Source organism: Chiloscyllium punctatum, chromosome 39 (genome assembly GCF_047496795.1).
Source record: "Chiloscyllium punctatum isolate Juve2018m chromosome 39, sChiPun1.3, whole genome shotgun sequence".
NCBI classification, from domain to species: domain Eukaryota; kingdom Metazoa; phylum Chordata; class Chondrichthyes; order Orectolobiformes; family Hemiscylliidae; genus Chiloscyllium; species Chiloscyllium punctatum.
Window position 1 is genome coordinate 37,545,951 of NC_092777.1, and position 16,335 is coordinate 37,562,285.

The 16,335-nt window shown below is 40.2% G+C and overlaps 1 protein-coding gene across 3 annotated transcripts in view; it reads left to right on the forward strand.

The window, feature by feature from the left end:
- Window positions 1-16,335, forward strand: part of LOC140463959 (alpha-1,6-mannosylglycoprotein 6-beta-N-acetylglucosaminyltransferase B-like) — an 864,396-nt gene that overhangs the window by 539,525 nt on the left and 308,536 nt on the right. For 2 of the 3 annotated variants that reach the window (XM_072558468.1, XM_072558466.1), the window contains 2 exons: window positions 272-442; window positions 10,146-10,315. In XM_072558468.1, the coding sequence (XP_072414569.1) occupies window positions 272-442; window positions 10,146-10,315 (341 nt within the window). The remainder of the gene's footprint in view (window positions 1-271; window positions 443-10,145; window positions 10,316-16,335) is intronic. The other variant, XM_072558467.1, reaches the window with a different exon arrangement.

Below are 16,335 nucleotides of genomic sequence, written 5' to 3' on the forward strand. Positions count from 1 at the left end.
GTATTTCCATTTCCAATATATCTTTGCACACAATAGAAATCTTTGCTGTTTTTTTTTGTTTGATAAGGGTGAAAAATGCATAAAGGAAATGACAAAATCCTGTGATGTGCTCTGTAATAGTATGCCTTCTATTGACACTTTCTTTGCAACAGACTGGGATGCTGCCTGAATGAATAAGTGAAAGACCAACTTCCGATAATCCAAACTAGAGTTAATAGGAAACTCAGTCACTGTTACTTGTGGCAATTTCACTGTCGCTTTTCTCTCATAGCAGCAGGCGTTCTATCGAATGGACTTCACACAACTTCTTGAACTCATGGGCAGTGGAAAGGAATCGCTAATATTCATGAAAAAGAGAATCCGGAGATTGTCAACACAATGGATTTTGGCAGTTCAGAGCCTCAGAGAGAAACTTGAGATGAGAAAGAGGCAACGGAAGAAGGTGAATAGACATTGAAATTTGAATAGGCATGGTATTGATTCAGTTAAAACTCTGATCAACAACATCCGTTTAGCCACTACATAATAAGAGTATTGTCTTTGATAAGTTATTGCCTGGTGTGCTTTATTCTCTGCACTGAATTATTCAACTTCTTCGTATGTGTAAAGAAATCTAGAGATGTAAGAAAATTCATTCAGAAAGTACCATCAAACATCATTAAAAGTCTATATTCCCTTTCACTTTACCTGCTTATCCCATAGTTTACTTTCTAATTGCTACATCAAAAAAGCAAGCAATATTATTAAGTATTCTTACAGACTTCAATCCTAGTTCTCAGCAGATATTGATCTCGCTTTCTTAAAAGTACCAATTGATCCTGAATCAGTAGGGAACTTGTTCCATTTTCTTATGGGAAATGAAGATATTGCTCCAGCTTGATTGGGACCACATCCAAACCATTAACTCCCTGCAGCACTGATGCTCAGTAACAGAAGTATGTGCTATTGACAAGAAACACTGCAGAAATTCACCAAAAGCCCTTAGATAGCACCTTCCAAACTCATGACCACTACCATCAAGAAAGGCAAAGGCAGCAGATATATGGGAACACTACAATCAGCAAGTTCCCCTCCAGCCACTCACCATCCTGACTCAGAAATATACCACCATTCCTGAAATTCCCTCCCTAATGGCATTGTGGGTCTACCTACGGCACATGGAATGTGGCAGTTCAAGAAAGAGCTCACCACCACCTTCTCAAGGGCAACTGCAGATAGGCAATAAATGCTGGCCTGGACAATGACACCCACATCCCACAAATGAATGACAAAAAAGACCAGTTTGAAAGCATTTTTTATTGTTCATGAGTTCCAGCCACCAAAGTATACATATTACATAAGAATAGGCAAGTAATGTTGTACATGAAAGGTTATGTGAAAAAGACTCTATATGAAATGGTTTATACAATTCAGTCCATTTGTTTCTAATAAAGAGTCATAAGACTTGAAATATTAACCCTGCTGTCTTCCCACCAATGTTGCCAGGCCTGATGAGTTTCTCCAGCAATTTCTGTTTTTGTTTCAGTTCTTCAGCATCTACAATTCTTTGTTTTATTTCAGTCCATTAAATGATGCTTTTCAGCTTGAAGAGTAGCATTTCTCTTAATGATAGGTGTATAAAATTTATTTTCATTACCTCTGTTGATTTAATGCCCATATACAAACATCTATTCTGTCAAGTGCTAATCTTCTATTTACTTCTCTTTGGTGTCTCACCTGCTTACTGCAGAAATCGACATGTGTAACTTTTTGTCTTTTAAAGGAGCTGCAATGATTGACAAAATGAAAGTTACTAAACAAGAGTTCACAGGGATAATTTGGAAGTATTAAATATAGCAGTTACAAGTGAGCTTCACATTTGCATGACCATATTTAGAGACTAGATGTGCCACATAGTTTGATCCTAAACCACACAGCACAGAACACATTTGTTTGATCTATGGCTTGCTCTTGTAGTTGCTCACAGCCACTTACACTGTTGGATATTTTGATAAATCTCATTGCTTTGGGCTGGGAAAGGGCCAGGAATGACCTATCAGATTGCTTCTTTTCAAGATAGCAGGTCAGGCAGCATCCAAGGAGCAGGAGAATCGATGTTTCAGGCACGAGCCCTTTCATGCCCAAAACGTCGATTCTCCTGCTCCTTGGATGCTGCCTGACCTGCTGCACTTTTCCAGTAACACATTTTCAGCTCTGATCTCCAGCATCTGCAGTCCTCACTTTCTCCTCTGTTCAAGATAGCCAAGGTGAGTTGGGGACAAAAAAGACTCCGGGAAATTATTTATCTGATAAAAGGTGCAGAAATAACCAATCTTTTTAAATGATACAAGTCCACCATCAGTTGAGGCCAACACTCACTTTCTAGACTCATGAATGTAGAAACTCACTTGAACAAGGTGCCAGAGGTCTGTCAGCACTCATGAGACAAAAACAATAGCAACAAATTACATTTACATATGGTCCTGTGAATACGAAGCATTTATCTAAAGAGTTGCTTGTTTCAAACATTGCTGATTGGCATTTTATTATATTTTCTTGGTTCTATGCATAAATTGAACAATTTTGAAGGACAGGTGATTGGTATTTTTAACTAACCTATTGATAATATCAGAAGTTTATCCAACACCATAAACTGAATCTTCCAAGGAGTAGCAAACACTGTCAGATTGCTCATCTTTTACACCAAATTTCAAATTCAGGTCTCTTGAGAAACATGCAATGTCCCTGATCTGAGAGCCTTCAGCTTAGTGTAGTTCAGTATGAAAGGCCTGCCTTTCCACACTCTTAGCTACCATATTCCAGGGTTTAAAGGTCTCAAAGTCTCTGATTAGCTTTGGAGGGAAGATATATGTGTGTAACATTAGTGAGTAAAGAATAATAGCTATGTCAGTGAGAGGGTAGGGTGCATGTGGATGAAGGAGTAGGATGCCAGGTTTAATATTTAGGGGTTTGGAACCATCAATCGCTTTTACCTATACACGCCAACAATTTAAGAATTCTTAATTTATTACAATAGAGTTTTCATTTGTGCCTTAACTAACAAGTATTTATGAAATAATTATAATTATAATAATAAATAATTATAATTTATTAAACAAGCAAGATTGTATAAATATTTTGCACAAACGAATAATTAGGACAATATAGAAGGTTCTTACCTTTCGAGGCCTGGGTGGGTAAAGGGGTTGGATGCAGGCAAGTAAGTGAGGAATTAGGGTGACAGATGGATGAATGGATCAGTTAGTAGGTGAGTTAATGAGAATTTAACATGGCTAGTGAGTAAATATCAAATATGCCACATGGTTTGATCCTAAACCACACAGCACAGGACACATTTGTTTGATCTATGGCTTGCTCTTGTAGTTGCTCACAGCCACTTACACAGTTGGATATTTTGATAAATCTCATTGCTTTGGGCTGGGAAAGGGCCAGGAATGACCTACCAGATTGCTTCTGTTCAAGATAGCAGGTCAGGCAGCATCCAAGGAGCAGGAGAATCGACGTTTCGGGCATGAGTCCGAAACCAAATATCAGTTGGTTAGGTGGAAGTCATGTTGGGGTGAGGTTGTGGGGGTGCAGGGTCAGGTCAGGGGATATTATTGTTTGGGGGTGTGGGAATGGAGTGACAGGGTTAACAGAGTGAGTCAGTTTTATTGTTACTCAGAAATTAGAGCAGTCTTTAGTTAGGCTCAGTCCAGACTAATTTTTGCCAGGCTGGCTATTCAGGTAAATGAGCCAGAAGCCTCTGAAATCTCTGACTAACCCAGAGTTGGAGACAATTCCACAGGATGCTAAATGTTTTAAGTTACCCATCAGAAGTTTAACCTTCACAAGTAATCCCTGGATAGTCAGTGCATTGGGCTTCAAATGAGTCCCACAGTCCAACTTTGCAACCGCTATATCCCAATGGAAAGCCTGGTCAACTGTAGTTTAAAGTACAGGTGAGAAAACTAAATAATTGCTTTTGTATTTAATGAAATGCATAAAGTATATGACCATAGCATCAAAGAATGAAATAGGAAGCCACTTGACCTACCATGTTTGACCAATACCAAAGTATGTAACATTCAATTCCAATAGAACTCTGAAAAAGTGTCATAATGGATCGAAACATTTGACTGAATTTTATTGACAATTAGCTGTCAACTTAAGGGATTTTCATGGAGGGTTTCTCTTCATGACCTCCAGTAAGTTAACTCACATTATTTTCTACTGCTTGCCCCATTAATATACAATGTGACTCTCTGATGCTTCATGTTCTATTGTACTCTCATCAACGTTCAATATTACGCATCACCAAGATCTCCTGAGATTTCCAGCGCCACCAACATATTTAAAGCTCAGCTGTGCACTGAGTTAAGTACTGTCAGCCAGGAGCTGCTCTTCACAGTGCACATAGTGGGAGGGGAGCAAGGTCACATTGGTGGAATAGGCGACCATTCAGTGTAAATATAAGCTCACATTCATCAATGTATTGCTATTTTACATCATCACTGTCTTTTTGTCTATCATTGTAACTGCAGCAACCAAAGTAAAGTTACACAGGCTACCCATCTTTAATGCCATACCATCTCAGAACCCTGTCTAAGGGACTGCTACTCTTTCCTTATAGCCCAGCGCAACACCTCCTCAGTGTTCAATGTGGGTACATCACAAGCTGGGAAGCCTTCAAAAGGTGGAAAATGTTAACTTTTATTGAAAAACAGTAAAGCAAAGAAAAAAAAAACAAATGTAAAAAAGCTGCATTTGCTTCTGGAAACAGACAGGGACTGTTTGATTTTTGAGCAACAATGAATCTGTGATCGATGAGTGATCACTATCCTCAGCTCAGATCTGCTGGAACCTGCTGTGAACAAGTCCTGTCTAGTTTGTTGTGCCTGCACTACAGCCCTGTATCATACTGAAGGTAGTGTTCCTCCTGCTCTACATCCTTACCTTCCTCCTGGAAGATTGCTGTTGTTCTTCCAACTCTTTAGTGGCAATCATGGCCCCCTCCTTGCTTGCTGCCTGCTGTCTGTTGTCCTATTGTTTGCACCACAATAGCCCTGGTGGAAGAATGCATGGCATAGTAGAGCAGAGTAGAGTAGAGTAACTTTGTTTGTCATTTCTATCATACACAGCTGGTACAATAAAAATGAGACAACATTCCTCCAGGACCAAGGTGTATCTATGCTCGACCTCAGACAGGGTTGATTAATGGAGTTGTCATCTATGGTCTCCCAGTAGAAAACTTTATAACTTTGAAACAAGCCAAAAACGTGAGAGCTCTCAGGGAGATATGCATCATGGCAGCTCCCAGGGTACTTTGGTGCAGACTTTTAAGATGCAGTAAGGTTGATCACAGAAGAATTGCACATTGGTGGAATAGAAGCGGATCTCTTGATGAAATCTGCTGCATTATGGTGCTCTCAATATGCTATGTGCATAGTCTGTAGATAAGTGCACGAGGAGGAAGCGGAATGGTGGCTCATTGGTTAGCATTGCTGCCTCACAGTGCCAAAGACGCAAATTCAATTCCACCTTTGGGTGGCTGTCTGTGTGGAGTTAGCACATTCTTCCCATGTCTGTGTGATTTTCTTCTAGGTGTTCTGGTTTCCTCCCACAGTCCAAAGATGTGCAGGCTAGCTGGAATGGCCATGCTAAATTGTCCATAGTGTCCAGGAATGTGCAGGTTAGGTGAATTAGTCGTGGGAAATGCAAGGATAGGGTAGCTAGTGGGTTTGGGTGGGGTGCTCTTCAAAGGTTGTTGTCAACTTGATGAGCCAAATGGCCTGCTTCCACACTGTAGAGATTCTATGATTCTATGTTGGCAAAGCACACTGCTTGGCTGTAGCAATGACCTCATCATGGGGAAACAAGATGAAACAGGATGATCTTGCGAACAGTGCTTGCATTGCTAACAACTTTAATATATTTGTGAGTTGCGGATTGAGAGATCCCACACAGGAGTCCCAGGGAATCTTTGGCAGCAGCCAGTTTCATAAATGCTTGGTGCAGCTGTGACCTCGATATCCACTGAGACAGGATGACTACTTAGCCCTTCAGGTCATAGGCCCGTCTACAGCTGTTGTAAGGGTGAGCTGAGACATCTTCGCTGTACATCTCTAAGACTCTATGCAGCAGCAATATGCCTTGTGCGTCCAGAGGTAATGACACCAAGGGCAATTGACTTTGGATCTCCTATACATTCCGAAGGGACATGCAGCTATGATCTTTTCACGTGGAGGCTGTTTGGCAGCTACTGGAAGTTGTGTCTGGTCCTGACCTGGCTGGTACATCTGTAACACCTCCATTACTCTGTGCCTTTCTGGCAGGATGGCTACAGCAAGAATGACCCCTCCTGTGACTGACTTCATTTGTCATGCTTCCAATGAACCTGTATGAGGCCCATCACAATTCGAACAGGTTCTTGTTGATGCATGAGTGATGTAAATGCTGACTGCTCACATGATGGTTTGGCATCATCCTTCAGACATGGGGTGTGGAGGACACTGACAAGTTGGGCTATGGAATTCCACCTACACAAATCATTGGCATAGGGACCTTATTCTGATTATACAACACAAGCCATGTCACACAAATACAGTAACTGTATAGTACTACTGAAACATTGACTACCACCTACGCCCCCACCCCTCCCCACACCAGCCAAGAAAGGCAGCATTGCAACTTGGTAATCACCAGCCATTGAAGCTGAGAGGAAACCAGCTCTGTGGTCTTGTGCAGACTGAGATCTTGGATTGTTTTTGTGAATTGTTACCTGCAGCTGACTCTTAAGGCCATCTGTGATTGCTTCAGCTTCACAGAGAGGACTGTAATTAATCTGTAATATGATTGCATGTGATCAGGATTTGTATTCCATAGATTAGACCCTGTATGCATTTAATATTGTTGTTATTGCAGATGTCTTTAACCCATACTGTCAAAGTGCCCAATTAAGGCATTAATTGAACCCTGTGAAGGGTCTTACATCACTCATAAGTAGATCTTGAGTGCTCAGACAAGAAAAAAAACAACCTAATTCCACCCAGTCTGGTGTGTTCGCAGCCAGTTTATATTTTCATTGCATGTTTGCATTCGGCTGAGGGTGAAAAGCAAATCCGATCAGGTTTGGCACAGTCAGTCTGGTAATTAGGAGGCCACTCCCTAAAACTGCATATTCGTTTCTTCCTTGCACTTCCTGTCAACACTGTTCAGAGCCTGCACACGTTCCCATCATTTTCCTTTAAGTCTTCATCTCCACCATTACCCCTGGCCCCACACAAAGCCACGTCAACCATTGTGATGAACTGTCCCAACCCCATCAATGCCAAGGTTCTTGTGAATGTCAATGACCCCCCGACACTCCTGCAGTTACCCATGTCCTCAAATGCACTATCATCTCCCACACCTATGTTGAGTACCCCTCTTCACAATTATTGTCCTCTATGCATCCCAGCATGATGCCTCCAAATCTTTACAATTGACTTTCCCAACGTTCCTACCAGAGTAATGGCCCTTCATAACCCCCTTGATTTTCACTGAGCAGATGTCCAGGACAGACTGTGGGTCAACCCCAACAAACTGATGAGTGACTGGATCCCTGAGTAATCTCTATACCACTCTCTGTCTGACTTACCATGACTCTCTATAGCAATTGGATTGGATCTACAGGACTGAGCATGGCTTACTGCCCAGACTCCAGCGAAATGGAGCTCCTGACCCTGATCATCCCAAATGGCTGACTGACTATATCCAATTGAAATTGGTTGCCCTTGTATGACTGTGATGGAACTCTACACTGACAATAACATCTTAACTTAACCAAGGACAGCTCCTTTTAAACTTTAAAACATTGCTATTTGCTGTCTTTTTCAGTCTGGAGGCCTTCTGCTCCGGCATTTTTTGCACACAAACTGTCCACCTGTCCTCGAACCAGACGGAGAGTTGTTGCTGTTCTGATGGCTCCTGGTCTCCACAACTGGTTCTGAATGTCGATCGATTGCACAGTCTGTCTCTGGGCAAATTGAACATGATTCATTCAGAGAGAACGAAGGAGGGAAAGAAATTCTTTATAGAAAGAAAGAGTCATTTTTATACAAAAGCATCTTTACAGCTAAATCATGTGATACATAAGTTAGGTTAAAAGCGCCACGAGTGGAGGCCTTGAACTACATAATGATTAAAAGTACTCTAAGTGTGTTATAGGTCACTGAACGCACAACCTTGGGGCTGTGACATTTTTGACATCTTACCCAAATAATTGAGTAAAGCAACAGCGTAAACACAACTCACAATGACTTCCTGTACCTTCTTTTTAAAAAAATGCAGTAACTTGTTTACAGTTCTTGGTTTAAAACATGTCTTTTCCTACTTTGGTCCACAATCCAAAATAAAGAAATGTAAAAAGATAACAGATTACAAATGGCACATTCTTAATTGAAATAGGAATGGCCTCCATCTGTGCTGTACTGCTTCATGATTCTATCATCCTGTTTTATAATTCTAAAAATGGAGAATAATGAAATAGTCTAGGGGAAATTTGTAATTCCTTGTATATTTTTATCTATATAAATTAATATCAATATGTGAAACAAGGATAATTTTGATGTGTGCATCATCATTTAAAGCATAAGACTTGATTTTTTGCCTTATGTACATGAACAAAATTATTGTGATCATGTGTTAAAATTTTGCCAATTAATTTCACTTCCAGTCAAATTTGAACTTCACCTGATGAAAAAGCATTGCTCCGAAAGTTTGTGATTCACCTGACAAAGTGGTGACACCATGAAAGCTTGTAATTTCAAATAAACCTGGTGGGCTAGAACGTGGTGTCATGTGACTTCTGACTTTGTCCACCCTAGTCCAACATTAGCACCTCCACATTGTGAACGCCAAGAAGAGGCATAATAGCTATTTCTCCAGTGTGCACAATAGAGTCTGTAGCCACAAGCCATGTGGCAATAGAATCTAGATAGTACTCTAAAAAGGATTTCAAATATTAAACTACTCAGTGACCTATCACACACTTTGAGTACTTTGAATTGTTATTTAGTTCAAGGCATCTGCTGGTGGAGCTTTTAACCTAACTTATATATCTGATGATTCAACTGTAAAGATGCTTTTGTATAAAGATGATTTTATTTCTATAAAGAATTTCTTTCCCTCCTTCTGTTCTCTCTGAATGAATCATGTTTGGCTGGGACTAGGGAACCTCCAGGCACTGTACAATAGTGCTTTCTGATTGACTACCAATGTGTGGAATCCCAGGTTGTTACTATTATGGTCTTTTTCTTCCTCTCTGACTGAAGCGTTTGGTTTGTATTCACTGTCTATTCATATCTGAGGTCTGCAAACAGCTATCTCCTTCAAAATGGGAGGAAATGGGGAGGAATGTTCTCTAAAAAATGAAATATTTAGTGCCTGTAAGAGCCAGGTGGTGCTATTCCAAATGGCACGTCTATTACATTACAGACCTTTGCAATGACTTATCAAAGGTTTCATTAGAAGCAAGATGAAAATCTTCTATTCCTAGACATGGTTGATCATGCTGCTATATTATTGAATCATTATTCATGTCACTGCTGCACGCTGTTTGAAACTTACATATCAAATAAGAATGCCTCTTTAACATGCTTTATTTATATTAAATTGACATTTCATTAACAGTTTATTAATCCTTACTGATCAATACAGATAGGCCTGGCAAAACGGATTTACAATTCAAGCAGTGGGGAATGTTATGTGCTTTGCACTGCACTCAAATAGTTCAGCATCTGTGTTAATGCGTGCAAAAAAAAATGCACACAGTCAAAATTAATGCAATAAACGTGAAACATAAAGGTCTCTCAATTAATTATTGTGCAAATTTGTACTTTAAATGACCTCTGCAGTCAACCTCTGTGCTATGTGAATGCAGATACTGTGAAATATAAGCCAAGAAATATGACAGTACAGACCAGTGAATCAACTCAGAGCTCCACTGTAGCATGAACCCTTCAACTCTTAGCTCTCTAGAAAAGTGAATCATGGCAGAACTTGAATAGATTAGATCCAGATTGCTGATCCACATTGATCAACTAAATGCCAACTTGAATGATTGACATTTCCCTAGCTCTGAAATCTCTGAAAACTTAACTGTGTGGAATTTCTTTCTTTCACAGATCTTGGTTCACCTGGGTTTCTTGACTGAGGAAGCAGGCGATGTCTTCAGCCCTGTGGTGTCAAAAGGAGGCCCATTGGGCGAGTTGGTACAATGGGCTGATATCTTAGCCACTCTGTATGTGTTGGGTCACAGCTTGAAGATTTCAGCTACTTTAAGGGAGCTACAAAGGTACTACATCTATCACACATTAATACTGAATGGAAAGGTTTTTGTGTCTGCAATGCTTGTTTTAAATTCTAAAACAAGCAGATCTGGCGTTAAACTGTACAGGTGTTGTATATCTAGTCAAGGCTGTTAATGTTTCAGCAATCTAGCTTAGGTGTTAGAAATCCAAATAAAACTAAAAATGCTAACTGGAAATAATCAGCAGGTCAGGTATCATCTGTAGAGTCAAAAAACAGAGTTAACCCTTTCTTCAGAGATTCCACCTCATCTTTGAGTACTTCAAACAAAGAGATTGAACTCTGAAGCCATTTTACCTCAACGTTACATTTGAGATTAAACAACAAATGTGGAATGAAGGAAGGTGAAATAATTTTAGGGTTTCTTTATAATATAATAAATGAAACAAACGTTTTTGAAAGAATTTCCCTGAGTGAAAATGCATTCCCATGCTTTTTTCAATGCAAACATTTGGTAATACTTATTCTATCATACATGATTTGCAGTTGGAAATAAAAATTAGAGCTTAACATATTCCTTTTGAAGTGCTTGTACTCTGTGCTTTACCTTTTTAGCTCATCTTATTGTGTATATACTTGAGAAATGACCCCCTACTTTATCTGTCTTGATCAGCGAAACTTAGTGGAACTATAGCAATAAATAATAAATAAAAGGCAGCATAACACTATTATGAAGGAAGATTCTACATTTAAAGCTGCTCATAAAATATTGAAATACAGGTTCTCTTAATGTATCCAGCAATTAGCAAAGTCAAGAAGAAGAGGAAAGTCCATCATTTACCTGCAGTTAACTGATCTTACCTTTTGGGCAGGTGGTGAAAATCAGTCTGTTTTCCAATTCCCAACTGCCGTCTTGCATACCAAGCTCATTTGAGTGGACAGCGAGCTTGAACATAATTTAGCTCACCCCATTAGCCCAAGAACCATTTGATGCAAGTCCACTAGGAATGGCTGCTTGGATGGGGATCCAAAACTGACCAACCACTTGTTGTACTTAAACATAATGTTGACTATTTCAGCTTAAGTTAGAAGGGCAATACAGAAAAATGACAAAGGAAGCAAAATAATATATTGGGAGATCTTTGAGTATCTATTTGCTATATTCCAGGAATATTTGCTGTTGTCGTTCCAAGCTACAGTGATAATAGAAGCACCATTAAATGTTTTATTTGGAATATAAATATTGCATTAAGTATATCATTGGAAATTGTTCCTGCTGAAGAGCTAATGACGTCAAAGTTGAGGCACAATCTTTGCTTCTGGAGCAACACACCAAACATTTTGATTTTTCTCTGTAAATTATTATTCAACCCGATTCATTAAAAACAACAAATTAACAAGAGACAGTATACAATTATAATTCAAATACAATTACAGGTAACCCTGTAAGTATATAAACTTTGATTTGCCACCAAACCACCCCTCCCCAGAAAACCTGAGGAACTACTGTTTCCATTCCAATAACAGAATTTTAAACATTTAATTATGAAATGGCAGAATTTTTACATGATGAGAGTGATTGGCTTAGCTTAAACATCCACAAGATGGAAACGCTTGGAAAGCAGTTCAAACCTTACTACCTACAAACTCAAGATTTTGCTCAGGAGGTACAAGGGTAGCAAATTCATTCTTAAGAGGTAGATTGGCATTGACATTATATTAGCAATGGGAATGAGGCAGGGATCTTTGGATTTAATCTGCTTGGCTGAGTGAACATCCTATTAATATAATAAGTTAGGTTCTGGAAACCAGGTAATTGCAGCAAGGCAAAGGCAGCCCTGGGAAGCAAACCTTGCAAGCTAGAGGGAGTAGGAGCCTTTTATCTCAAAGTACTACTCTCAAACTCAGAAACTCTCTACCACTATAATCAATGACTCCCATATTAACACCAATCTTCCATGGGATTGGCCATACCTGCAGACACCCAACAACCAGAAAACCCTGTCTTTGGTTTGGAAGCTATTGCCTCTCTGACTTGGCAATCAGAACCTCTTCTACCTGAGATTGTGGATTAGGCCTACCTCATCCGGTAAATTCTTCTTCAGCATTTCCATCCAAATTGTAACAAATTTGTTTAGTCAAATTAAACTCCAGGGGCAGAAAACCTGTTGGTAAAGTCATACTCCTGCTCTGAGTTGACACTATATAGGAAAACCCAGCGTTCAATCTTCCCACCTATTTCTAATGATTGGATATATTGCCATCCATTCTGACTGAGTCAGAAGTCTCTGACTTGTATACCAATTGGATATTCAACATCATGCCATGTTTTCTGACAGTAAAATGGCATATTGTCTATCAATATGATGGGTGAGAATTAAATGCTTATTATAAATTTGAATTGCCTTGCTCACAATGTTGCTGTGGGCACAAATGTAGGAATCCACTGTCCATGCATGAAGCAAGCACCTGATCCACTCAGAGAAATCTGCTCTGTGCCTGCAATCTATAAAGCAGGAAAGAAAGCAATACAGACTTTCACTAAAAAACTAACTTTTTGAGTATAAACTGACTTGAGTAGGGAGTTGGAACATTAATGTGCACTTCCCTTGATCCCATATTAAATCTGTGAGTTACTGATTTCCTACCTCTTCCCAATTGGTCAGACAATCCCTATCCTGGATGCCTCCTTTGTGATAATCCTGCCTTTCCAGGTTAATTCTTCCCAATTATATCTTCCCTTTAATGGTTCATTCAAGAGCACAACTGCCCAAACTTTAAAATCTTGATATTGCTACTAATTAAATGATGCTGAAGAGCCAAAATCAGGCATGCTTTTGGATTAAGTATTTTAATACAAACATTTGTTCCCCACAAATTTCTTAGAGCTATGTCTTTGGTGCTAGCAAATGCAGTTTATGTCACTTGGAGCAGATTCTTTGGTTTAAGACCCAAAATTACACTCATGGAGATATTTGTCCTGTCTGTTAATACTGTCAAATGAAGTTAACTCCTCAGTGCAACATTAAACTGCCCCCATTTCAAGAAGCAAAGGGACTCATTTTCTGACATCAGGATGTCTTAAAGGATCAATGATTGTTTTGAAGCTGTACTGTAACTGTGAAATAGACCAAGCTGCAAAATGACCAATGTCTTAAAAGAGATCCTGAATGTTAGTGTTTCTCTTTTCACATCGGATAAATAATGCTGGATGGACCTGTTCCTGAGATCAAACAAGGAAAAAGTTCCTGTTTTAAGGAAGGTTGCACAGCCAAATGTATTATATTTTGTTTGATATTGTGATATTGGCCACATTGCAACTTAATACTAACTTGTTTTATGAAGTGAAGGTGCTGGTGTTGGACTCGGGTGGACAAAATTAAAAATCACACAACACCAGGTTATAGTCCAACAGGTTTGTTTGCAAGTAAAAAAAACAAAGAATAAAGAAAATTTACAGCCCAGGAACAGGCCCTTCAGCCCTCCAAGTCTAAGCCGATCCAAATCTACTGTCTAAACTTGTCACCCAATTCCTAAGCATCTTTATCCCTCTGCACCCCACCTACTCATGCATCTGTCCGGACGCATCTTAAATCTACCGTGCCTGCCTCTACCACCTCTGCTGGCAACACATTCCAAATGCCCACCACCCTCTGTGTGAGGTACTTGCTGTGTGTATCCCCCTTAAACTTTCCACCTCTCATCTTGAAAGCATGACCTCTCATTATGGAATCCTTCACCTGGGAAAAAGCTTGTCTCTATCCACCCCGTCTATACCCTTCATGATTTTGTAAACCTCAATGAGGTCCCCCCTCAATCTCCTTTTTTGTAATGAAAATAAAGCTAACCTACTCAACCTCTCTTCATAGCTAGCACCTTCCATACCAAGCAACATCCTCGTAAACCTTCTCTGCACCATCTCCAAAGCGTCCACATCCTTTTGGTAATGTGGCGACCAGAACTGTAGACACTATTCCAAATGCGGCCAAACCAACATCCTGTACAAGTACAGGAAGTACTTGCTTTCAGAGCATTGCTCCTTCATCAGGTAGCTGGGGAGCAGGACCATAAGACACAGAATCTATCGCAAAAGATCAGTATCATGCAATTAAAACGATATATTGAACAAACCTAGATTGCTGTTAGAATGGGTTGCAGGTTTCGGTTCATTAATATGCAAATCCCATAACTTTTTTTAAGTCACATTCTCAAGATAACTTTAGTTTTATAAAAAAAGTGACATCTCAGCTCAGACAATGCATTAAAGGTGTGAGGTTAGAGTCTGTCTGTATTCCAATCTTGAGCCAGACTGGTTATATTTCCAAAGTCGGAATTTATAAAATATTATATGCATTGACTGCCTGCAAATTGTGTGCTTTTTGAGCAAAAATGGAATGTATCTGCAACTACAATTCTGCAAATGCACATTCACCCCATATACGTGTGTATGTGTGCATGTGTGTGTGTGAGAGAGAGAGAGAGAAAAAGTGTGTGTGCATTTGAGTGTGAGTGCACGTGAGAGTGTGTGTATGTGTGCATGCTTGGTAGAGTCTGTACGTGTGTGTGACAGAGTATATGTCTGTGAGAGGGTGGGTGCGTGGATGTGAATGTGGAGATTGTATATGTGTGTCTGACAGAGATCATGTGTCTGAGAGAGGGTCTGTGTATATGCCTATACGTGGGTGTGTGAGACTGTGCAGTGTAGTGGGATCAGCTATAGTGTGACAACATCTCAACGTCCTGGTTGAGGCCATTCCCATGGGTACCGAACTTAGCTGTCAGCCTCTGCTTGGTCACTTTGCCTTGTTGCATATCCCGAAGTCCACCTTGGAGAATGGTTACCCAAAGATCTGCTCCAAATGTCCCTGATGACTGAAATGTTCCCTGAATGGGAGAGAACATCCCTGTCTGGTGATTATTGTGCAGTGTCCATTCATTTGTTGTCACAGTGTCTGCTTAATCTTGCCAGTGTATCATCCTCAGGGCATCCTTGCCTGCAGGGTACGAGATAGTCAACATTGGCCAAGTCGTATGAGTACCTAACGCATGCACAATGGTGGTGTTCCCACAGATAATGGTGATATCCATGTTGACACTTCGATACATTTAGGCAAAAGAGAGGACTACAAATGCTGGAGATTAGAGTCAAGATTAGAATAGAACTGGAAAAGCACAGCAGGTCAGGCAGCATCTGAGGAACAGGAAAATTGACATTTCGGGCAAAAGCCTTCGTCGGGAATGAGTCCATCACCAATACCTATGGGGACATCACCCACTGTGTACACAGCAGGCACTCATATGACTCGGCAATGTTGTCTATCTCCTAAGCTGCAGGCAGTGATGCCCTGAGGCATGGTACATTGGCAAGACCAGGCAGACACTATGACAACAAATGAATGGACACTGCACAATAATCACCAGACATTCCTGATGAAGGGCTTTTGCCTGAAGTGTCGGTTTTCCTGATCCTCGGATGTTGCCTGACCTGCTGTGCTTTTCCACCACCACTCTAACTTTGACACGTCTTGCAGTGGTTGCCATGACAGGGTTGTACAGTGCCATGGCCGATGTTGTTCTGAAGGCTGGGCAGTTTGCTGTGAACAATTGTCTGTTTAAGATTTGGCGGTTGTTTAAAGGTGAGAAGTGGAGGCATAGGGAGGTCTTGGTGAGGTGCTCATACTCATCGGTAATGTGTTGCAGGCTGCAAAGAACATGGTGTAGTAAACACACATTCTCTCACACACACACACACACACACTGACATGCACACACTCACACTGGACTAATCTGGACTATTTCTGGTTCTGATTCAAGCAGCTTTTCAGTCCACTTTATGGGACCCCAAATGTAAATTGTCCTTCAGTGAAAAAAAAGCACATGTATTCAAATATGATTGAACAATTTTAAGCTTAAATAATCATATGATCAGCATTGCACAATGCCAACTAACTCTGTCAGTCTACGTTTGAACAGATGTGAGAAAGGATTTTTGTTAGTTTGTTGATATCCTGTGGTGCTACTCATTATTAATCTTGGTTTGGCAGCACAGCTGTGAAATTTGGCTGC